The sequence below is a fragment of the Panthera uncia genome (genome assembly GCF_023721935.1).
Source record: "Panthera uncia isolate 11264 chromosome B2 unlocalized genomic scaffold, Puncia_PCG_1.0 HiC_scaffold_24, whole genome shotgun sequence".
Classification (NCBI taxonomy): domain Eukaryota; kingdom Metazoa; phylum Chordata; class Mammalia; order Carnivora; family Felidae; genus Panthera; species Panthera uncia.
This window is the reverse complement of record NW_026057580.1, coordinates 49,922,781-49,946,927: the sequence shown is the minus strand read 5'-3', so window position 1 is coordinate 49,946,927 and position 24,147 is coordinate 49,922,781. Positions and strand designations below refer to the sequence as shown.

The 24,147-nt window shown below is 44.4% G+C and overlaps 1 protein-coding gene across 2 annotated transcripts in view; it reads right to left on the bottom strand.

The window, feature by feature from the left end:
* ANKRD6 (ankyrin repeat domain 6) overlaps window positions 1–24,147 on the bottom strand; it is an 82,251-nt gene that overhangs the window by 20,198 nt on the left and 37,906 nt on the right. The window contains exons 2-6 of one of the 2 annotated variants that reach the window (XM_049652907.1): window positions 16,643–16,741; window positions 9,780–9,878; window positions 7,351–7,449; window positions 3,076–3,174; window positions 1,346–1,444 (exon numbers count right to left, since the gene is read on the bottom strand). In XM_049652907.1, coding sequence (XP_049508864.1) covers window positions 1,346–1,444; window positions 3,076–3,174; window positions 7,351–7,449; window positions 9,780–9,878; window positions 16,643–16,741 — 495 coding nt within the window. Of the gene's footprint in view, window positions 1–1,345; window positions 1,445–3,075; window positions 3,175–7,350; window positions 7,450–9,779; window positions 9,879–13,848; window positions 14,524–16,642; window positions 16,742–24,147 lie in introns of those variants that run through there. The other variant, XM_049652906.1, reaches the window with a different exon arrangement.

Here is a 24,147-nt window from a genome sequence, read left to right as displayed (position 1 = left end):
TTCAACCTCTTACCAAATAGCCTATAATAAAGTTCATATTTTCTTTATATATCAAAAAAAGTTCAGACAATCAACCATGAAAGGAGGCTATAGACAAATGGAGCTTGATGGGCCAATTCCATATGTAAACGCTGGTGTTTCCCCAAGCAGAAGGCTATGAATAAACCAGGCCAATACAAATGTTAAATAATCCATCCTCTCCCATTGGGTGATCAAGTAAAGCTCCAGATAACTTGTTTTCCTGGGCAGCATGAAAACGCCACTATCCCATGGCCCTCCCCCACTGAAAGTAGCCAGGGAAACGTTTAGTTCGTTGCCAAGTCACTTAGTTGTGTGTACTGGGCAGTGGTTTCTAATCCTGGCTGCACGCTGGAATCAGTGGAGGAGCTTTACTAACTACGGATGCTGGGGTCCCGCCCCTGGCATGCATTTAATTGTTCTGAATTGTAGGTTGGACGTGGTGATTTTTAAAGCTCCCAGGTGCCTGAAACATCCTGCCAAGGTGCAGAACCACTGGTTAGTGGGGGCTGGGTTCAGGTAATCTGATGGACCAGAATCTGTTGGGGGCTGCAGAATGACAGGATGGATTTAGCTGTGTCAGTGGTTCTCAATCCTGACTGCACACTCAGGTCAGGAACTTTCTAACAATCCCATTACCTGGATTCTGGTCATTTAAACTCGGGTAGAATTCAGGAATGGTATTTATAATTGCCCTGTTGATTCTTATATGCAGCCAGGATCAGAAACCACTGTTATGGGGCATGGTTAACCTGAATAATGATTTTTAAAACTTCAAATATATGTACCCAAATGCAGAAATGTCAAACAATTTATCATTTAGGTATCAATAAATGCCAAGACATTTAAAAAAATCTAAACTACTGAAAATCATGCACATTTCCATGGAACACTGTAGTAATCACAGCTTTATTGCACACCCCCCACTATACGGACAGATACAGACCACATACCCAATTTTACAGAGACCAGAGACTTCATCCGATCAAAGTGGCAGGGCAAGGAACAGAACTCTAATTCCCTTGCTTATTTACTAAGCCACAGTCTTCTTTGTGGGTTTCCTTTGTAAAAAGCATTAAAAGCAAAACCTGCCCCAAGATCTTCAGAATATGTTTAATATGCAAATGTGGAGATACGCACTGGAATAAGAGCAGGCTCTCTTCCCTCTAGGAGGCCAGATAAATCAGGACCACGGGGACTCAGTGGAACACACATGCAAAGGGCAGCACAGGCCCGGTCCCAGACCTCTGCCCCCATTTGTGCTAACACACCTGTCAGCCTTGTGAGAATGGGGCCTGGCGGCCATGGGGAGGACACATGCACTGACCTGGTTCTTTTCATGGACAGAACAGAAAGCACTGAGGAGGAGCTTAATGATGGACAAGTGATTATAGCGTGCAGCAACGTGCAAACAGGTATCGCCTGCCTGCGGACAGAAATCAAACTCTGAGCACAATCTGAGCAATTACAAAAAGTTAAAAAAAAAAATCATTAAAAAAACTGGCAGACTAGCATATGTTCTTTAGAGGGTATCAGCCTGAATTGAAATGATTCCCTTTACCGTAGACACTACTCCAAGACTCGCAGCTCCGTGCTGTCTGCAGCCCCACCTGCATTCTGCCATGCAGACTCTTTCAGGTCTCATACACTGGGTGCCTGCCCCCCACAAGGCCGTCACAAGAGCTAAGGCAGGCTCTGCTTACCCAGCACTTGATAAGAATCCACTGACCACAGCCTCTCCTGCAGCCCAAAGGCTCCAGAGTATAACGAATTAAGACCAACAGCACAACTTTGGAAAGGAGCCCTTTTCCATCATGGGTTCCTCATGGCTCAAAGGACAGGGCAGCAGGGAGAGCGGTCAGATTTTAAGATCACATGTGTTCTAAAAAAATTAGAGCTGCATCCCATTTTAGCAGGACTCCAATATCTCATATGGGGCAGAGTAGTCTGGGGAGCTGATGAGGAAGCAATCACTGGGCATAAAACAGAACATTCAGAAAAACTCAGGATCAAGATCTTCCTTGGTGGTCACAGGCTAAGCTGCTCCCAGAGAGACAAAACGGGAGACACAGTCATGACATTCTGCAGTGTTTTCTTGAGGTTTTCATCCTAACTTTGTCTAGAGATGGCAACCACTCAGCACAACCTTCTCCCCTGGATTAAGAAGGAGCACACGTGGGAAGCCTGGGTGGTTCAGTCAGTTGAACATCCGACTTTGGCTCAGGTCATGATCTCGCATTCATGGGTTCGAGCCCCACATCAGGTTCTGTGCTGACCGCTCAGAGCCTGGAACCTGCTTTGGATTCTGTGTCTCCCTCTCTCTCTGCCCCTCTCCTACTCACACTTTGTCTCAGTCTCTCAAAAAATAAAACGTTAAAAAAATTTTTTTAATAAAAATTAAAGAGAAAAAAAAAAGGAGCCAAGCCCAAAGCCAAGGTTCAGGGCATTCTGAGACCCACTGTAGAAGAGTCTGCCTTCAGGGAGACCTCAACTAAGCCTTTTTTTGTGTGTGTGGGGGTGGGGGTGGGGGTGGGGGAAGCCTCAATCTCTAGTTGAGAGCCTGAGGCATGGGACTTACCAAGGAAAAACGGCTGCTTTAGAGGGAGGAGGTACACCCATGTGACCTTGAAAGTCAAGCATTCTCTAAGAACTACTGACCCATCGGCTCAAGGGCACCTGGGTAATCGATTTGTAGATGCTGGCCAAGGAGCATCAGACCTCCCCTGGATGGCATCAACTGTACAACAATAGGTGGGCAGGTTTCTTAGGCTCATCTGCCAGCACACGCTGTAAGAAATGTTAAAACCCAGGCTGAGGAGTGAAGGGAAAAGAAGGGGGGAGAAAAATAGTGTTTGAGTCTTGATGACTCTTCTGACCCTAGAGAACCCCTTAGGACACAGCAAAAAAAAAAAAAAAAAAAAAAAGAATACTTTATAGATAGTCCCCAAATGCTTTTCACATTTTCATTTTCCGGATGTTAACACTCAAGTATGCTTTCGGAGTTATTTTCCTAGGTGACACAAGAGAGCACAAGAGAAGCCGGTGTTGTTCACCCACGTTATTTTTGAGGTCGGCTCGGGACCCGCCCAGCAGGAGGACTCGTGTGCTCTGGGAGTGGCTGTTCTGGCAGGCCAGGTGCAGAGCCGTGTTCCCCGCCTTGGAGAGAGGCAAGAGAAGGGAGGACACGTTAGCGACAAGCTTCTCGGCAGACCTGCGCCAGACCTGCGCAGGGCAGGCTTTGCAGAGAGGTGACGCTTACAGGGAGATAGTCAACGCTCACATTCTCTGCTTCCTGATTGGTGATCCCAGCAGAGGTGTTTCAGTGGCAAGAACATTTAATGTGGAATCCAAATGGGCACAAGAGGCACATCTGTCATAAAACCTTGGTTCCAAGTCCCAGCTCTACAACTTACGAGTTGAAAGTCACCCACCGGTCAAGGCTCTTAACTATTCTCAGTCTTGAATTCCTTACCTGTTAAATGGAGTGTGACCCCTACGTCCTGAGGCTGTGAGGATGAATTCAGAGTGCCTAGGAGAGTATTTACTTAATGGTAAAATGCTGTGCACACAGCACCACGTTCCATTCCTTTTGAAGAGGCCTGCATCCTTCCTGGCCAACACAGATAATAGCTGTGGCTACAAAACACCCCTGGAGTAAAGGCAAAACAGGCCACTTCCTATAAGTGCAGGTAACTGAGATTCAACTTGTAAGCCTCTCGAAAATCATCCATTCTTGTATTCTCCTTGAAACATCAAAATTTGAACTATGGATGAGGTACCCACATAGCAGGAAATACAATTACATCCATCACTTACCATACAAATAGAAACCCTCTAGCTTTTTGGACTCTATCCTCAATATGCCAAGTAAAAGTGACAGACAAGGGTCAGAATAATGTCCACAGTAATCTTACAGAAAGAATTCATGACATGAACAGAACTTTTTAAAACCATGCAAACAGTGCCCACAAAAGCTGCTCATAAAGAAAAGTAACAAGAAAAGCAGGCAGCACAAGAGGAGATTCAGTGTTAGAGAGGGCCTAGGAGCATACCGGAGGTTAAATCTATAAGCTCGGTGATTGTTCGGCTGAGCTAAAAAGCTGGGTCAGGACTGCAACTGTGTGGGCTCAAAGCTATTTCATTGCCTGTTTACAGCTTTGCCTCACCCAGGATATGGATCACACAGCACTGTCTGGACACACTCACAGATGTTCTGTTCCTCACCTCTTGAAAAGAGGAATGAGTTTTATTAAAACACACACACAACAAAACTGTACGTCACTGGTTCACTTACCTCCCCTCTCATACCCTTAGCTCTAAGTAGCCTGGTAGAATCTTTCTTCCTCACTGCTCCCTCCAGGAAGTTGGGGGTTGTAAACCTGAGGGTTTAGTGAACTCAGTGGTTATCAACCTCCTGCTGCACCTTAGAGTCACCTGCAGGAGCTTTTAAAACTATCAGTGCTCAGCTGCAACGCTTCCAGGGGCTCTGATTTACTTGGCCCGGGGGGGGGGGGTCTGAGAAGCTCAGGTTTTAGCACTAATGAAGTCCCAAATTCCAGGAAACCCCTCAGTTCAGGGGAAACTGGGACAGCCCGTTACCTTTGGCCTGGTCACCAGGTAGGTTTGTTTTTTCTCCCCTCTCTTTTTCGTTTGTTGAAAGTTTTCCAGGAGATTTTAAAGCACAGCCAGGTAGAGAGCCACTGCTAGCTTCCCTCTCAAAAACAAAGGATCTGCCCCCATTTTAAACCCTCCATTCCCTGTGGAAGGGCTCAGTGCCTCGCTTGCTGTGTGATTCTTACTGCACAAGGAGTAGTTTGTCTCAAAGGTGTTGGCTTCGTGGGATTATTAACTGTATTGAATAAACGAATGAAATAAAAGAAATCTGATGGTTCTAGAACTATGTACCAAACTGCTTTGCTAATAAGAAAATATTAATTATGCCGAAAAACATTTGGATCAAGAAAATTAAAAACCGTGGGTTAGCATAAACAAATTACGGTATGTTCATACACTGGAATATTACTTAGCAATAAAAAGGAATGAATTAGGGGCACCTGGGTGGCTCAGTCAGTTAAGTGTCTGACTTCAGTCAGGTCATGATCTCGCGGTTCATGAGTTCAAGCCCTGTGTCAGGCTTTGTGCTGACAGCTCAGAGCCTGGAGTCTGCTTTGTGTTCTAGTCTCCCTTGCTCTCTGCCCCTCCCCCACTCTTACTCTGTCTTTCAAAAAATAAACATTAAAAAAATGTTTTTAAGGAATTAATCACACATCTAACAACATGGAGGAATCTCAAAAACATTAAGCTAACTGAAGGAAGTCACTTGCAGTGACTTAAAGAAGTCAGATACAAAATGCTGCATACTATACGATTCCATTTGTATGACATTCTGGGGAAGGCAGAACAGGAGCTGGGGGTGGTGGGTGGGAACACCGCCACCAAGGGGCACAAAGGAAGCTTTGGGGTGATGGAAACATCCTATTATCTTGATTGTGGTCGTGGTTACACAACTGTATACTTTTGCCAAAATTCATACAACAGTATACCTAAGACAGATGAACTTTATTGTATATGGATTATATCTCAGAAGCTGACATTTCGAAAACGTGACCTAGGTAGATCTATGTAGCAGGCATTTTTCCCATCCTAATAAGTACTTATTTCCAGACAGGGGCTGATCTACTAAGAAGAACCTTTCTTATATAACAGAATATGATTCACTCTTAAAAAAAGAGAGAAACTCTATCATTTGTGACATGTATGAACGTGGAGCACATTATGTATGCTAAATGAAACAAGCCAGACAGAGAAATAAATACTGTATGGTATCACTTAGATGTGGAGGGTAGGGCAAATAGGGAGAGGTTGGTAAGTACAAACTTTCAGTTTTTCGATGAATAAGGTCTAAGGATCTAATGTAAAACATGGTGATGACAGTTGGTAAACTATATTGTATAACTGAAATTTACAAAGACTAGAACTTCAATGTTTTCATCAAAAAAAAGTTTTAAAGGGTAAACGTGAGGTGATGGGTGTCTTAAGACATGTATACATATATGAAGCCATCACTTTGTACATTTTAAATATCTTATAATTTGATTTGTCTGTTATACCTCAATAAAGCTGGGGGGTGGCAGAGGACTTTTCTAGAAGCTTCCTCAGAGGCTGTGGCTGGTACAGAACATGGAAGTCCTTCTTCTGGGATAATACCTACCTTTGCTTCTGCTGTTTTATCCATAGAGAACTTGTGGCTTTCCACAATACTTTTGGGGCCCTACACAGGATAGGAAGCAGTGTGGTGGAGTAGACAGACTCAGGATAGTTTATGGCCCTGACTGTGTCACAAACAAGTCAGGTGTCTTAGATAAGACTACCAGCTCCCAGCTTAGGCTTCCCTATCCATTAACTAGGAACCACCTACTTCTCAGAGTTCGAGGATCTAATGTACACCATGGATTCACCTACAACTCACATTCCACACAATGTACGACAGTGAAGAAATGAAGAAGCCACCAGTCCAACAGGCATTATTGGAAATATTATGATGCATGGCTTGCTTCTTTTATTCAAGCTTCTGTCCCATGAGGGAACCATGAGAAACATTTAACGAGTAGATGACATCACAGAGCAGTGTGTGGTGCCAAGGGAGCCCTGTAGGAAATACCCTGATGCGCCTTTGGGGAGGGTGCGGCCACGGCCCTGGAAGCCTGAGTTGGAGGTCTACAGGCAGGAATGAGGAGGGAGATACCCCACAGGGAGCAGGGGTAAGCCCACTCTGATAGCACAGGAGGCACATACTAGGAAAGGCACACGGAAGAGGCTGCAGACATAGACTGAGGCCACTCCAGGGAGGCCTGAGGCAGTGCCAGGCTAAGGAGCTTTACTGGAAGGTTTCTGGGCAGGGGAGGAACAGGATGCAGAAGGAGGGAGGCAAGCTGGCCAATCTGCTGTGAGGCTTCTGAAATAATGCTGGGATGCATTCAGTAATAATGAGCACATGAAGAGGGGGATAAGACCTGAGCAGTGCTGGGAGGGCAGGTAGGAAAATGAGGGAGAACAGGTGCTACTGGCCTGCTTGCCTAACCGCACTCCAATAAACCAATGGGAAAGCAGGGAGTCCCAGGAGAGCTCAAAGGAAGTCAAAGCCACTCCAGTTCGTCTTGCTCACCACGGAGATTATGTTCACTATGGAGTTCCAAGTTTTCATTTCCCCTGCCAGGTTCCACATGCTCTCCTAAGCTCTTGCTCTGCTCAGAGAGGAGGTTCCCACAGGGACAAAAGCCCATAGCCATCCTCACCTGTGAATGGGGAGTTCTAGCACCTGCTGGGCCTCACCTTGTTCTTGGCAAGCACGTTGGCTCCTGCTTTAACGAGCAATTTGGCTGACTGGCTAAAACCGTGCCAGGACGCTTCGTGTAGGGCCGTATTCCCATCCTGAGGAACACATACAGAGACAGAGGACACATTACCCAAGACCGAAGTCATCTCATTATAATCAGTACATTGTAGCGTATTTCTAGGCCACACCACAGGTCCTTTTGATTTCAAAAGAGGCTTGTCGAGGCACCTGGGTGGCTCAGTTAAGCGTCCGGCTTCGGCTCAGGTCATGATCTCACAGCTCAGGAGTTCGAGCCCCGCGCTGGGCTCTGTGCTGACAGCTCAGAGCCTGGAACCTGCTTCAGATTCTGTGTCTCCCTCTCTCTTTCTGCCCCTCCCCCGCTCATGCTCACTCTCACACTCACACTCTCTCTTTCTCTCTCTCAGAAATAAACACTAAAAAGAAAAAAAGCTTCTCATCTGAACCAGAGCCCAGAAAATGATTTCAGTGGCTAGTTTCTCCATTCTCCCAGAAATAGTACATAAAAAGTACCATTTTAGATTTATGATGTACAATGGATGCCTTCAGGCATTAGGGCTCAAATCTCCCTGGGAACCTTGGCTGAAAAAGGCTCATCCACAGGTCACATTTAACAGAAAGCAACATCAAGACGGCAGGCATGATGTTCATTCCTTCCCACCTCCATCACTCCTTGGGGTCTGCTCTGCTCTGCTCCTGGCCCCAGAGAGAACCCTGCAAAGTCCAGGCAAATGAAGAGTCCAGCTCTGTAAGTTGCCGGGCCCAAGGACCAGGGAGGCAGATTCCTCCTCTCTTTTTCTTTCCCCGAATTTAATCTGACCCAGCTTAATCCAGCGTCTCAGGGACCGAAATAAATAAGCAGGCACCAAGAAAGCAGTGAGTTGTAAATAATATAAACAAGTGTCCTCAATATGTGGCTTTAAAAAAAAAACCAATAAATTAACAAACACAGCTGTATTTGGTTAACTTCCTACAGAAAAAGAAATATTAAATGCAGTGAAGTGTGTGGGGTGGGGCTGAGAGGGTTGGGGTTACAGGGAGAGAGAAGCACAGAGAGGAGAGGTAGAGAGACCACCTGTGCTGTTCCAGGTCAGAGTGCAGGGCACTGTCCAGTCATGTCCAGGCGCTGGCTCTTTTATTCGTCCATACCACGAGACAGGCTGAATGGTGTAGACAACCCACAAGTGGAAGTCAAGGGTCTCAAAGGCCATAGTCGGGGAGTGACCCTACAGAGTGAAATGGTGCTGGGAAGGTCAGTGGCGATGTGCGGCCTGGGCAGTGGGACTGACTGCACAACGCAGGAAGCAAAAGTCAAAGTGACTGGACGGGGGCATTGTTGAGGGGGCCTCCAGTGTGCTGATGTGATCTGCTTCTTGATCTGGGGGCTCACATAGATGTGCTCTGTTAGTGAACACTCATGGAACTTTACACGTCTAACGTGCACATTTTTCTGTATATATATTACATGTAATAAAAAGTTGTCTAAAAAAGTAAGCAGAGGCTGAACTGCACCTAACTGTGAAGTTCCATGTTTTAAGACTGTTTAACAATTTATTTACTTTTTTATTACATTTATTTATTTTTGAGAGACAGAAAAGACAGAGCACAAGCGAGAGAGGGGCAGAGAGAAGAGGAGACACAGAACCCAAAGCAGGCTCCAGGCTCTGAGATGTCAGCACAGAGCCCGACGCGGGGCTTGAACTCACGAACCTTGAGATACGACCTGAGCCGAAGTCGGTTGCTTAACCGACTGAGCCACCCAGGCACCCTGAGGCTGTTTAACAATTTAAAAGCAACAAGTCAGGGGCACCTGGGTGGCTCGGTAGGTAAAGCGTCAGACTTTGGCTGAGGTCATATCTCACAGTTCATGAGTTCAAGCCCCGTGTCGGGCTCTGTGCTGACAGCTCAGAGCCTGGAGCCTGCTTCGGATTTTGTGTCTCCTCCTCTCTCTTCTTCTCCCTCACATGCGCTCTGTCTTTCTCTGTGTCTCAAAAATAAATAAATAAAAGCAACAAATCAATATGTCATTGGGATTTGTTAAAGAATTGATTTTGCTTATTGTTTTTCTTCCAATATTGTTTAAATAAATTAACTTGCTCACTTTCCTTCAAAAAAAAAAATTGGAAATAGAGTCCGGGGCACATCCCTTTCCCCACCCAAGCCTCCACAGATCATTATTTCTAGACTTTTTTCTTTACCATTTATACATATGTGGTTGCCCACTGCTGCCACAGAACAGGGTAAAGGATCAAAAAAATTAATATTTATTGGGATATTAGATACTCTTGCAAAAGGAAGGCTGAATTTACCATGTTAACTCACGATAAATAGGACTCAGCAATGATAACATATTGAGTCGTCACAAGTTCCCCAAGCAGGGTCCTCAGGCTGATATGCCCCATGTCACCTTGTCTTGGCGGTCCAGAGCACAGCCCTCCTGGATGAGCGCCGCGATGACTTCCGTGTTCCCCACCACTGTGGCCCGGTGCAAGGCGGTCTGATCCCCCTGCAGAGTGACACGTAGGCAGGAACAGCAGTCAGCTCTCCCAACCCCTCACTGCACCACTCACTACTCTAAGGACATCTCCATCCTCGATTGCAACAGACTGGTCACCCTGCCAGGTGGAGCATTTTTGTTCACAAACTCAGTGGGAATCTCAAACCAACCACAAAACAGCTCCAGAGCTGACCTTGGAATGAGGGTCAGGCACTCACCCGCCACCCCAAGGAAAGGCAGTGTTCAGAGGGAATATGCCTGTCACATCTGTGTAAAGCTAGACTGTGTGTGTGATGCAATTAAACCAGCAATCTTTACTCCCCATTGAGTCCTCTACTCCCCACTTTCTCTCAGAGGAATCACTATCCAGCCATGCCAGTTAGCAACACTCATGATTTGATGATGGGTACATATTTTTTTAATTGACTTTATGGGCCGAGAGCAATGGAGGGGTTTATGCTGTGTCATCTGAGGACTCCAGGACTACAAGCTGTGTAAGTCATTGTGTAAGTCTATGAAGCTTCTTCTGATATTTCATGACAGCATCCTCACTGACTTATGATGTATTTGACCCCTTTTTCTATAATCAGATGCCTGGGACTGCCGACCTTCTCTTTCTCCATCAGGGCACCAAAGGGAACTTGACTCTTGCCCCAACTGCATTAGAGAGGAGGTAAGATGGTCAAGATAAGAGAGAGTTCTAAAGTCTCTAAGAGCAATCTCATCTCTGACATGTACGCAGGAAGTCCAGTCAAGACAAATCAAGTCTAGACTGGGGTCCAAACTGAAATGGGGAGAAAGGTGAATAGTGTGGAAAACTTCTCGTAGGAAGGAAGGGGTACGGGGCAAGAGGGTCAGGAGATGTGAGTCTTACACAGCCTTGGGAAACACCGGTCACCTTGCTGTGCCTCGGGTTGAGGGGTGGATGACCTCCAAGGTCTCTCCCTTCCCTTCTTGGGTTCTAGGATTTGGTTGGTAAGAGTTTTGCATACATAAAATGTTCTGGTGGAGCACCAGAGGGGCAAAGGCACCTCCTGTGGCATCCCTTGTCCTGAGCCCAAGAGAGGAAAGAGAGACTATTATAAGACAGAAAACATGGGGATTTTGAAAAGAGGGACGCACTACTACCTATAAATAGCCTTAATGAAATGCTGAGTCTACTTACCGAACACCCTGGAATCTATAACCAACAACAGTGCACATTAAAAGCACTTAATCCAAGAATAAATTCTGGAGATGGATGGTGGTAATGGTTGTACAACAACGTGAATGCACTCAATGCCACTGAGTGTACAGTAAAAAATGGTTGAAATGGTAAATTTTATGTTACACGCATTTTATCACAATAAAAAAGCACTTAATGCTATTTAAAACTCAAATTCACTTTCTTAAAATTAAAAAAAAAAAACCTCCATTTAAAAATCCATGAGGGGAAATGATTTGTATTTTCTTCCTTATAATTTTTAATACTTTCCAACTTTTTATATTTAACACATATAATTTTAGCAACAGCAAACACTGCTATTTATTAAAAGTCTAAGCTGTAACAATATATATTAATAATGGGATTGTCCACATCTTATAATCTTTTCTCACTGTTCAGTTGTAGAATTTAAGGGATTTACACAGTGATGGGTCAGGACATCCAGCTCCATTATTATGATTTATCCACTGTCCACAGCATTTCTATCATGAACCCTCCCCTTGGCATCCCAAATCCTTATTCCCAGTATAAATTAGGTTTGGACATGGCTTTCTTCTCATGCATCTTCCCAGACCCCTCACTCAAAAAGAACCCTTTCTGCATGCCTTGTAGTCACAAGAGAATGTGGCCACTGGATCAGTGGCTGCAGGAGGTGTGTAAAGCCATTAATGTCCGTCTCAAACATCTTCAGGAGTGTTTCCAGATGACGTACACTTAATGTCCAAACAAGTAATACTATGAGAAACTGCCCAAGTCTTAACTTTATAAGAATTTCCAAGACTGGCATTTCCCCATCAGAATGGTGACAAGTTTTCCCAAAATGGACCTCAAGTGCAATTTACGACCTGATGAGAAAGATGGTGCTCTATTCTTGGCAAGAAAGAAGAGACCACAGCTCACTCCTCCAGAGTAAACACCGACAAGCCCTTTTCATATTCCCACAGACTGCTGGCACTCTACTCAGCACTCCACCAACCTTTTTGCATAATAGGTTCTGTCCCTGTCATGCATAAAGCCTCAAACTCATGGGTCATGTTGGCCACTCTTCCATGCGAGTCATGGCACAAAGGGCCTCTGCTGGTTAAGGCACAATCTAACCTAAGCCTTGCTACAGGTCAATGGTTTGTTGTGTTTCACAAGCTGCCACTAAATCACGAGTTGAGGCAGCTTTGGAGCCAGAACATCACCATTACTTATTACTTGCTCTCAGCATGAATCTACTGTTTTTGCTTCCCTGTGGAGAGGACTTTCCTTTGCGAAACTCTAACTCAGTGAAAGAAGCTAAATCTAACTTTCAGTTTAGCCTTTGGAAATTCCCAGGTGGATTATCGAGACTCAAGGAGATCTAACGACTTCTGTGAGGTTGTAGTGAGAACACAAATTGTCCTAAGCCACTGGCACTGGTGTCTCCTGTAGTGACCTTTTAGAGGCACTGCCTGTCTCCAGGCCACAGCTTCCCTTCCGTCTTTACTCCCCTCTGAGACCTCACTCAGCCTGTGTCCTGGCCTCATGAGTTGGATAAACACTGCTGGGAAGGCACCAACATCAGCCTTCCCACCATAAGTGGCTGCCCTTTAGCTCTATCATTAGCTTTGGGAACACTACATGGGACAATTCTGGAGGACTGAGTAAGACACTTTCTCTGGCCTAAAAACCCAGCTACCCTAAAGTTACCAAGATGAGAGTTAAACTCAGAGAGACATGAAATACATAAGCAAAGGGACACCTTGGGCTATTTATCTCAGGCTACTCTTCCCAGAACACAATACAATCAAGCACCGGAGACCCTCAATTGAAACAGGGCCAATTTCCTGGAAATCACCTTCCTCCTCTAAAATTTACTGTGGAAACATTTCCTCTGTGAAATAGGATCCAGAAGACAATAAAATGTGTCCTCAATACATACTTATTAACAGACCCAAGCAGCATCTTTGACATAATCCTTATTTCAATGATATAAATAAACCCTGAAATTCTGAAACTTTGAAAAAAGATGCTAGAAAAAATATGACACTCTTGTCAGCAGTTACTTGTTCAATGCATATTTATTGACTCTCTACTGTACTCCAAGTGGCATCATTTTATTGATCAAAACAAAAAACTAAGGCTCAGGGCAGTTCAGTGCCTAGCCTAGGATAACCAGCTAATTTGGGGTAGCATGGTCAAGCCAGAATTCAATCTGTCAAGGCTCTTTGCACTTACTCCAAGCTCGTTCCACCCTATGAAATCAATTAGCCCCAGTGCAAGCCTTAAAAAAGATCAGCTCCCTCTGTGGGGTTGGAGCTGCCTCTTTATGGCATCATCTAGCTAAGTGCTTTAGCACAGTGCCCTGGCCACTACAGGTGCCCAAGAAGTATTTGCCAAATGATTAACTACAAAGAAGCAGAAGGAAAAACACTGCAGTGGGAAACTCGGAGAGCCAGCAACCTTGCAGTTTGGCATTTTGATTTGGAACATGCTGACCTGTTTGCAAAGTGCATGAACTGCCAGCTCTCAATTTTTCTGACTTCAGTGTTTCTCATTTTGGGAACTTAAGGCGTTTGGAACCTCTGACGTCTCAATATTTGTTTCACAATACTTATAGTTCTCTCTCCTACATGGTGAAAAAGAATGAGCACAGTGCAGACAGATTTCAAAGCTAAGCTCATGGAAGAAACCCGAGTCATGCAAAGGTGGAACATGTCCCTCTTCAGGAGGAATCCTTCCCAGGAGGCACAGACAGACATGTTGCAAGGAAGCCCGAGACAGCGTAGGTGTGCAAAGCAAATTGCTGACCTCTTGTTCTCTCTCTGATCTTCTAGGGTTCTTCCTAGCCTTTCTTCTCTGTTTTTTCTTATTTTTTTCTTCCTTCATGGCTTTTATCATGGCCACAGGGTCCTGGGCTATTTCTGAGGTAGGGGCCGTGTGGTTGCTCATTGACCAATCAGAGATGGCATTAGAGCTCCAATGTGTGTTGACAGGATTGGCAGGAAGCCAAGGGGAATTTTCTCCTGGAGTTGCATATTCTAAAGAACTGGTTTCCACAGGTTGAAATTCATAATAATCCCACTCCAGGCCACTGGAGGTCATTCTTCAACTAATTCTCAGTCCTTACCGTGACATAAGGAACGTTATCTGTAGAATATGAAGTTAGAAGTAAATTCTTCATAATATTAACATTCTCTATTTCTACCCATCATCCAAGACAGGTAACTTCTGAACTGATTATTTCCAATAATTAATATCCCAGCTTCTTTAAAAAAACACATATAGGGGCGCCTGGGTGGCTCAGTCAGTTAAGCGGCCGATTTCGGCTCAGGTCATGATCTCGCGGTCCGTGAGTTCGAGCCCCGCGTCGGGCTCTGTGCTGACAGCTCAGAGCCTGGAGCCTGTTTCAGATTCTGTGTCTCCCTCTCTCTGACCCTCCCCCATTCATGCTCTGTCTCTCTCAGTCTCAAAAATAAATAAATGTTAAAAAAAATTAAAAAAAAAAAACACATATAGTTTTCTTCTTCAGATTCTTGCATTAAGTTTCAAAGCCGATCAACAGGCATGGTAAATATGTAGAAGAGAGACGTGAACAATATTCTGGTGAACACATTACTTCAGAATTCTACCTTCTCCATTCCCAGCAGCTTTTACACTGTTTTGTTCTGGTGTTTCTGTTTTGTTTGTCTGTCTTGATTTAAGTTATCAGGGACAAGCAATGTACAGATTGATTAGGGCAAGGAGAAGATGCAAGAAAATACATTATTCCAATAAATGAAACACATAGTTCCCATCTAAAAGTAGAGGTGAATTTCCTTCTGCTGACATGTCTCCCCTTAGCTACCTTGTGAAAACTCCTATTTTACTTCCTACCTTGCCTGATATAAACGCCCACAGTTCTAAGAAGTTACCATGGCTCTTGCTGCATGAGAACACAGTGATTCTTGGAGCTCAAGAGCTGAGGCAGGAGTTGGTGGACCTGGCATGGTAGCCTTGCCACCATGGCCAGTGAGGACTTCAATTATGCAAGGAGAAGACCAGAGGCATCCCAACATGTTTGCACCAGCATCCCAATGCCCTGCCTTTTCTGTGGTTAGAATCTCTTCTCTCCCCTTGTATTTTCACTCCTGTCATCTAAGGATATGATAGAATCAGGAATGTTATCATGGTTACAGTGTAGGGAAAATGTATTATGACCCAAGGCAGAAATCAACAGCTGAAAGTTAAATCAGCATCTTTTGAAAGTAACATTTTTGATGACCCAACGATTCCAAATATAACCAGAGATTTATGAACGATACTGGATAGCCTTCTGCCTGTACATAAAACAATGACATTTAGTTATTTCTTTGTGAATGCTGTCCTTCTCACCATATGTTTGCCAAGTTTTAGGACATTACAAAGATACCTACAGAAAACTAGATGCACTTTGGTAACCTATACCCTACTAGCACACCTGAGGGGCTAAAATTTGATTAACACTTCCATACCCTCAGTTATCAAAGGTCAATCAGGAAGGGATTATGATATGTGCAAATTCTGTAAGATTCTCTGTTCCTCACAAAACTTCTTGTTTCTTAAAGTCCTACCACACAAATTAGAGTTGAAATTAGGAACAGTTTCTGAAAATAATTTCCAATTACATTATCATAAGGCTGTTTCCTAATAGCTCACTGGAGGACAATTCATTTCATCTTATTTATATCCTCTTCTTAGAGAATCTACTTCCTCAAAGATCCAATAGGCAACCCTGTGCACCACATGACCTCATCCTCACCATTGGTGATTGAGTCAGGAATTGAATACTTGACTGCAGAGGAGCCAATTGGAGTCTTTGTCTACATAATCTGAATGAAGAAACTCAAAGTCTTTTTTTTTTTTAAGTAGGCTTCATGCCCAGTGCAGAACCCAACGGGGGCTTGAATTAATGACCCTGAGATCAAGACCTGAGCTGAGATCAAGAGTTGGACACTCAGCTGACTGAGCCGCCCAGGCGCCCCCAGAGACTGGGTCTTAATAAAGGCATAACATGAGAGGAAACTCTTTCAGGATGCTTCCTTTTTCTTGGATTCCATGATATGTTAATTTTTTATTTGAACAGGTCCTTTTAAACTAAACGTATCCTAAGAGAAATCAAAGTGAGAAGAGGAAAAAGTTAAGTTTTTAAGCCCCACTTTTTCTCTAACGGTAAGCTTGGTCAATGACACATTTCCAACAGGCTTTGCCCACACTCACTCGTGTGTGTGTGTGTGTGTGTGTGTGTGTGTGTGTGTGTGTAGTGTGCTCCTTCACACCAAGACAGGACATAGACAATATGCCTTTGAGGCTCTATACGTAGATGATACTAGATAGCACATGAACCATGATGGGAAAACCACCCCAAACTTGCAAACTATAGCTTGCTACTGAGAATGGGTCCCAGGATAGGTCTTCAAGAAGAAGGTCCCCGTAGGGACCCCATGGGGACCAAGATGGAGCTAAAAAGTGCTAGGAGAGCATCTTCTATCCTCCCACTGCCTAGCTGCTTACACACTATACTGTGTATTTCCAGATAGACAAGCTCCCAAACAACCCCTCCCAGTAGAGTGTGGTTTCTACTCACATCATCCTGAACATCAAGGTCACAGCCAGCCTTCAGCAAGATCTGGACCACAGAAAGATGGCCCTTATTGGCAGCAAGATGAAGGGGGGTCCGGCCATGCTGTTAATGCAAAGGAAACACTGATTTCAGAACAGGATATCAAAACCACTTCCCTAAAGGCAGGTGTGGCCCTAGAGCAAGCTTTACACAGTCGGAGCCCCCTTCCCCTTCAGTTCGGCAGGAGATCCTTATATATTTACTCAGAATTCAAGTTTGTCTCTGTTAACCTTTGTAATTGGCATTGTAATGAATGAATAAAATACGCTAAAAACGCGAAGATTTCCTTTGGTGCATAATTTCCACTCCACACTCATCAAACAAATAGGAAAATGAAGAGTTTCATGTTTTCTCTTATTTTCTCCTTGGTGCTAACACTCAGGGATGATGAAGTGGTCACAATGAATCAGATGGGGCAAAAGATGAAAGAACAGCAAAAGGTCAAGCTAATCAGCCCCAGAAAAATCTGGTTAGTAATTATTAAAATTTGAAACTACTGGCCAGACTGTTCTGAATAGGTTCTCCCTTTTTTGAAACAAAATTTAAAATTACAAAATAGGGGCGCCTGGGTGGCTCAGTCCGTTAAGCCGTTGACTTCGGCTCAGGTCATGATCTCACATTTCATGAGTTTCAGCCCTGCATTGGGCTCTGTGCTGACAGCTTGGAGCCTGGAACCTGCTGTGTATTCCGTGTCTCCCTCTCTCTCTGCCCCTCCCCGGCTCCCACTCTATCTCTCTCAAAAATAAGTAAACATTAAAAAAAATATTTAAATAAAATAAAATTACAAAATATTTCAGCCATTCAAAAATATGAATATTTTAAAATGTACATACCTACAAGTCACTTTAAGAAAACCTTAGAGAAATTATAGATGTTCCTTGTGAACCCCTCCCAGATTTTATTCCCTTCAGCTCCAGAGGTAATCACTCTTTTTAAGATTTTATTTTTAAATAATCTCTACACCAAAGATGGGGCTCAACTCACAACCCCAAGATCAAGAGTTGTATGCTCTACCGACTGAGCCAGCCAGGCACCACAAGGTATTGGTATTCTTAAATTAAAGTAAATTAAATTTGGTATTTTTCATTCCTTTGCCTTTAATTACATATTTTGCTACGTGGGTATAGCCATAGATAATAAATATTGTTTTGCTTATTTTAGAACCTTACATAAATAGCATTAAACTCTTAAAATATCACTTGGCAATTTTTGTCCAATGTCGTATTTTTGAGATTTCTTCTCATATTGTCACATGTAGTTCCAGATCATTTATTCATTATTCACCCATTCCCTACTGATGGGCATCCAGGTTCTTTTCAGTGGTTTGCAGAATGCACTTGTGTGCACATCTCCCTGTGCACCTGAGTAGGCTTCTTAGCCTTGTGATCGGGTCACAGAAAGGACTGTTTCTTCAATAGCCCTCTAGTATAACACAGAGGGTAACACCCAGAATAACTCATCAGTGTAAATCAACTTCTATCCAGAGAACTGACCTTGCGAAACTCCAAATTCTAAAGGGGACATCGTATTTCCTTTGCTTTTCCCTTCAAGTTCACTGTGAAGAAATCTTCTACCTCCTGCTTCAAAAATCATTTAGCCACTGGCTCCCATCCATACTGAAACACACCCTGATGGGCTCATATAGGTCTCTTAATAAGGGAGAAATAGTCTCTTACATCCCTCTACACCGCAATAAAATTCTCCAAAGACCTTTATTGATATTCTAGCAGAATAAACTCATTTATGATCTCCATAAAGTGTCAGTTTGCCATGGGTAACTAGCCGTGGAGGAAAACACAGATAGCAGACAATAAAGGATCTTAATTTCTACGCATGAAATGCAATCAAAGCACTAGAATGATTCTGTAAAGAAAGAGGTCAGAGCTCACTTTAAAATTAGAATTCTTAATTAAGAAAAAAGTTACTCCCAACAAAGTGGGCTATAAAAAGCCTTCATAAAAAGGCAATGTCTGAGAAGAGATGGAGTGACCTTCCTTGGCTAGCAACTGTCTCAGTGCACACTGCTTAACCTTGATTCTCTCCATGAAAGTCCACAGCTGATCAGATGGAGCAAAATAAGCAGGTTCCACTCACTGGGCCTGGTCCCAGTTTCCATCTGTCATCACGTGTCCTTGTTAAGGACATCAGAAAATGACCTTCACCAAGTTTCTAGGCATTATGACACACAGGAAGTTTGTTACTCTCGTGAGGAGACGGATGTGTGTGCTGTGAGGAAGGCTGACAGGACGGTAGGACACAAGTGCTTCTGAGCAACTGAAAACATAAACCATGATGAAGAGAGTTTGCTGGAGAGAGCCTGGAAAAAGAGGACAAAGGACAAGGAATCTCAGGGTGTCAGATCAGGGAAGCCTGAGGAACATCCTCGTCAGGAACCAGATGTGACTGGTTGGAAGCTGAGGCACAAGGAGGCAAAAGGGTTTGCCCAAGTGGACACAAATAAGCAGAAGACAGAAGGAAATGGTGCTGTGGTTCAAACCAGGTCATACCTGGGAAGGTGCTTTAGAAACTATAAATTACTAACAAGATGCCTTGGACTGGCATCCAAAGTCAACAGAGAATCCTCTCTCTGCAGAAAGGACAGGCTGGAGGCAACGGAGCCTGATGTGCCCAGTTCAAATCCCAGCTCTGACTAATCACCCCTATGGGACTTTGTCCACAACACTCTCCTGAGCCCATTTTCTCACCTATAATATAGGAAGAGGCTGGGGTGCCTGGTTGGCTCAGTTGGTTAAGTGTCTGACTCTTGATTTTGGTTCAGGTCATGATCTCACAGTTCATGCGATCAAGCCCCCATTTGGGGAGTGCAGAGCCTGCTTGAAATTCTCTCTCTCTTTCTCTCTCCACCCCTCCCCTGCTTTCACTCTCTCAAAATAAATAAATACACATTTAAAAAATTATAAAACAGGAATAGCCTGCACTATCCACCCCATTATGCTTGAAATAAGACTAACATCCACCATCGAAGACGGGGTTTTTTTCCCTTCCAGCTGTCCTGAGCCCTCACCCCTGAAGACACCCCAATTGTTCCCTCCCCTCCTTGACACCTTTGCACCTCTGCCTTAACAAAGACCAATGAGATATTTTCAATGGCAAACAGACTTAGGTGAAGGGTTGGAAATCAGATCACTTGGATGGCCAAATGGGCCCCTAGCTGAAGGGTCATTTCCTACTGGCCAGTCCTGATCCACGTGTCCACTTCCATCTTTGAAATACAGCCCACAGTTTCCCGTCTCTGTGTCTCTGCTGAATGGGCCTTCTTTCCTGGCAATGCCCTTCTCCAAACTTTGCCTTCTCTGACTCAGCAAGAAACATTCCTGGTCTTGTCTTCTCTGCTCCCACAGTGCCTCAGCTTCCTCCTAGGAAACCAGCACATTCTGTTTTGAATGTCACCCTGGGCACTGGCATTTTCTTCCAACCAGGCTATAATCTCCCTGAGGTCAGGACTGTGCCTTCCATGACGAGGAAGCAAGTTGCTTCTGGGATGGTACAGGGCCATGTCAAAGAGAAGCCAGTGTTCCCAAGCACAGGCAGGCTGAGGCTACCAGGGACATGGGAGCAAATTCCAATTCCAGGCTTGGCCTCAAAGAAATAGAGAGCCTAGGGGTGCTCTAGGTTCTTGGATGTCTCAGCCCCTCAGGGGAAGTGTAAACAACTGGGGGGTTCATTAGTACTTAAGCAGGTGCAACAGTGACATGAGGACTTTTCTGAGAAGGGTGAATGTCCTCCTCACATGTCTGGCTCCCTTTCTAGCACCAGGTAAAAGTACAGCAGCATCAAAGGCAATAGGAATCAGTTTCCCACTGAACCTGAAGCTGTCCACTCCTGTTCCCTGGGTTTCCTAACACAAGACCAACTCCCTTAAACACACACATACACACACACACACCACACCACCACCACCACCACCCAAAGGTGGAGAGAAAGAAGCAGATATGTAATTGTTTTCTAGAACATTCTATTGTGAAAAGCAACAAAAGTAGAGCCAATCAGGGAAGTGGCTGCTCCCAGCAGGGATACCCCAAGGTCAAGCCTGACAAATGGGGAAGGCTGCAATCCCCTTAAGTGTGAGGGGGCAAATAACAACTGACCCTTAGAGGGGTATTTGAATGATTTAGACTCAAGGATGCAACTGCCATCATTTTCATGCCCTTAGGAATGGCCAATGAAAGAAATGGGAAAAGGAGAAAAGACTGTGAACTATGAATAAGACAAAGACATTTCTGAAGCCTCCATTTGTCCTGGGACCTACCCCAGTTCAATAACCTGTTCAACTCAACTCAACCCAGGCCCTAGAGGGATTAGGAAGACCACTAATAATAAGGACATGAGCAAGAGACAGCAGCAGCTAACATTTATGGGATACTTACATGACAGGCACTATCTTAAGACTTTTACCTGTATTAGCTCATTTAATCCCCCCCCCATGACTCTATGAGGTAGGCACTATTAATATGAGGAATTTCCATTTTATAGGTGATGAAACTGAGGCATGGAGGGACCCTGTCACCTTTTCTATGTCATACAGCAAGTAATTAGAGTCTGGTTTCACCCCTAAGCCGTCTGACTCTGGCCCCCAAGCTCTGACCCACCATTCTACCTGCCGCCTGCTTGCTGGGGGGTGAGGTGGGTGAAGCTCTCTTCTAGCAGAAGGGTTCCATGTCTCAGTGTTAGGAAGCTCCCAAGACGCCCAGATGATGACGTCTGGATATAACCTGGTTTCTTTAAATCTCAAGGATGAGGAGAGAGGTTTTCTACTCTCACTGTACATCCAAATCACTTGGGCAGGTTGGTCTGTTCTTCTGTCCATCTATATTGATGCCTGAGCCCTGTCTCCAGCATTTCTGGCTCAACTTGTGATGGAGCCCAGGCATCTATTAACAAGAGACCCTCCTCAGGTGATTCTTTCTTTCTTTCTTTTCTTTTTCTTTTTTTTTTTAATGTTTATTCATTTTTGAGAGACAGAGAGAGGCAGAGTGCAAGCAGTGGAGGAGCAGGGAGAGAGGGAGATACAGAATCCAAAGCAGGCTCCAGGCTTTGAGCTGTCAGCACAGAGCCCAATGTGGGGCTCGAACCCACAAACTGTGAGATCATGAGCTGAGCTGAAGTTGGATGCTCAACTGACTGAGCCACCTGGGCACTCCTCCCCAGGTGATTCTAATGAGTGAGCCAGGCTGAGACCCATAGGATGAGATGAAGAGGACCTAGGATAATTCTCTCCAGGGAAGCTATAGGCCCTCAGGTGAAATCTGCCATGTCGGGCCTGTCCAAACAAGCATCATTCCTCTTGCCACATTCTTCGTGATGCTCTCAACCCCACCTGTCAGTACAAAACACTAAAATACTGCACTGCCACAACCCAGTTCCTGTTTCTTAAAAGAATATGTGAGCAATATAATGACATTACTAAAAACTTTGAAAATAAAAGCAAATAATCTGTAATTCTACCATCCAATACAACTATTATCATTTTTTACAGCTATTGTCATTTTCATCCAATCTTTTTCAGTGCATCTTTTCTACTGATGCTTTTGCATAGTTATATCAATAGGTCACATATAACTATCCTGCTTTCTATATTAATATTATACCTTGAGCCAGTTGTTCTCAAACTTTACTGGGCAGCAGTACTGGGCCTCCTTCCAGACTTTCTGATTCAGTAGGTCTGGAGTGGAGAATTTGCATTAAAAGTATGCATTTCTAACAAGTTCCCAGGAGAGGTAGATACTGCTCCTTGAGGATGACATTTTGAGAGCCACTGATGTAAACCACTGGTTTTCAAGCTTGGTTGCACATAAGAATCACTTGAAATCTTAAAAACAAACCCAAAATTTACCCCCAAAGGATTGGGTAGGGTGGGGATGATATGAATATGAGGTTTTTAAAAAAAAAAATTCCAGGTGATTCTAATATGCATCCAGAGGTTATGAACCCCTGCCTTGGGCCCTTTAAAGGTCCCAGTTCCTCCACCCTGCCCTGCTATCAGGATAGGCCATCTGAGACCAGGAGTAAGAGGGCACAGGACCCTGCAGGGAATGCACATTTCCATTGCTCTACCTAGGATAAGACAGAGACTCAGCCACTTCCAGGGAAGTAAACAGCCAAGGGCCTTGTGATGTTACCAGGCCATAACCACAAAAAAGTGGCCTTACTGTCAGCGATTCTGGGGCTCCGGTCTGGAGTGCTGCTTTGTTCTGGCAGGTCAGCCTGGTGGGTCCCAACTTCCAGCAGAACTGCTGCATGGAAATGGTAGAGAGAGTCCTGTTCTGGCAGGCGACCCATAAATTACACTCACAGGTGATCATGAAGGGTGTGCAGAATGAAGCAGTCCCTGCTACTCATTCTGAAGAGGCCAACTCCCAGCTGGAGAGGCAGGGCTCTGTCAGAGAGCATTCCAGGAGCAAGATTCCTGTTCAGATAAAGATCTCCTACTAGTGGGGATGACAAGGGAGCCCAGTTAAAGGTTGCCGGCTTAAATACACCTTGATTTTGTTCTCAGCAGGTGTTCAGACATGCTGCTTAACCTTTCTCACCCAACAACCCCAGGCAGAGGGAAGCATTTATTGGAGAGACATCCTATGGAAGGGCTGAGCCCCAGGGAGGGGGATCGGGGACCGTTTGAGAACCACAACTGACAGAAACCTGGAAAAGACTCCTTTTCTGCAGACTCCATGGGGCCACCACCCTGGTCACTCATTACTGTAGCCAGAATCCAGACATTGGGTCCCAGCTCTTCTCTCGTGCTTTAGGTATCTTGGATCTTCCTTAGTAGAGAGCAGGCCTTTCAGACTGACAATACCTGCCCCACGAATGACAAACCCTGGCCCTCATCAGGGCAGCTGCCTGGTCTAACAGAGCAGGCTTGAAAAGTGAGAAGGCAATACATACAAATCTCGAATCATTATGTTGTATACCTATAAGTAATATAATGTTATATATCAATTGTATCTCAGTAAAAAAAAAAAAAAAAAAAAAAAGTGAGAAGTGTGCTGTGCTTACCCATTCCTGGAACACCGTCTTTGTCCAATGATATGCTTAAAACCAGAGTCACATAGAAACCTGGGGCAGAACCCAAAGGAATAAACAGGCTAGAAATTCTGAAGAGGTTGGGGGGGGGGGGCGGTTAGGCAAGGATGAAGGAACCAGGAATCAGTAGCTCAAAGAAATAAAACAAACCATCTTAATTGGAGATTGTTACAAGGTGGGCAGTTGCACAGATGTTAGCCACACAAAGGGAAACCATTTAGGGGAGAAGAATTTAGGTTAGATCAATGTAATAACTTCAAAATGACAATGCTTCCTTTCTTCAGGAGATCATAAGTTCGATCAGGGTCATGCAATCTTTACTGAGGCAAGTAATGTCTGTCTCTATTATCTGTAACATTAAACAAAGAAGCAAGGAAAAGAGGTAGGAGGCAAGAAAGATGCAATGATGGTAAAATAAGAGTAAC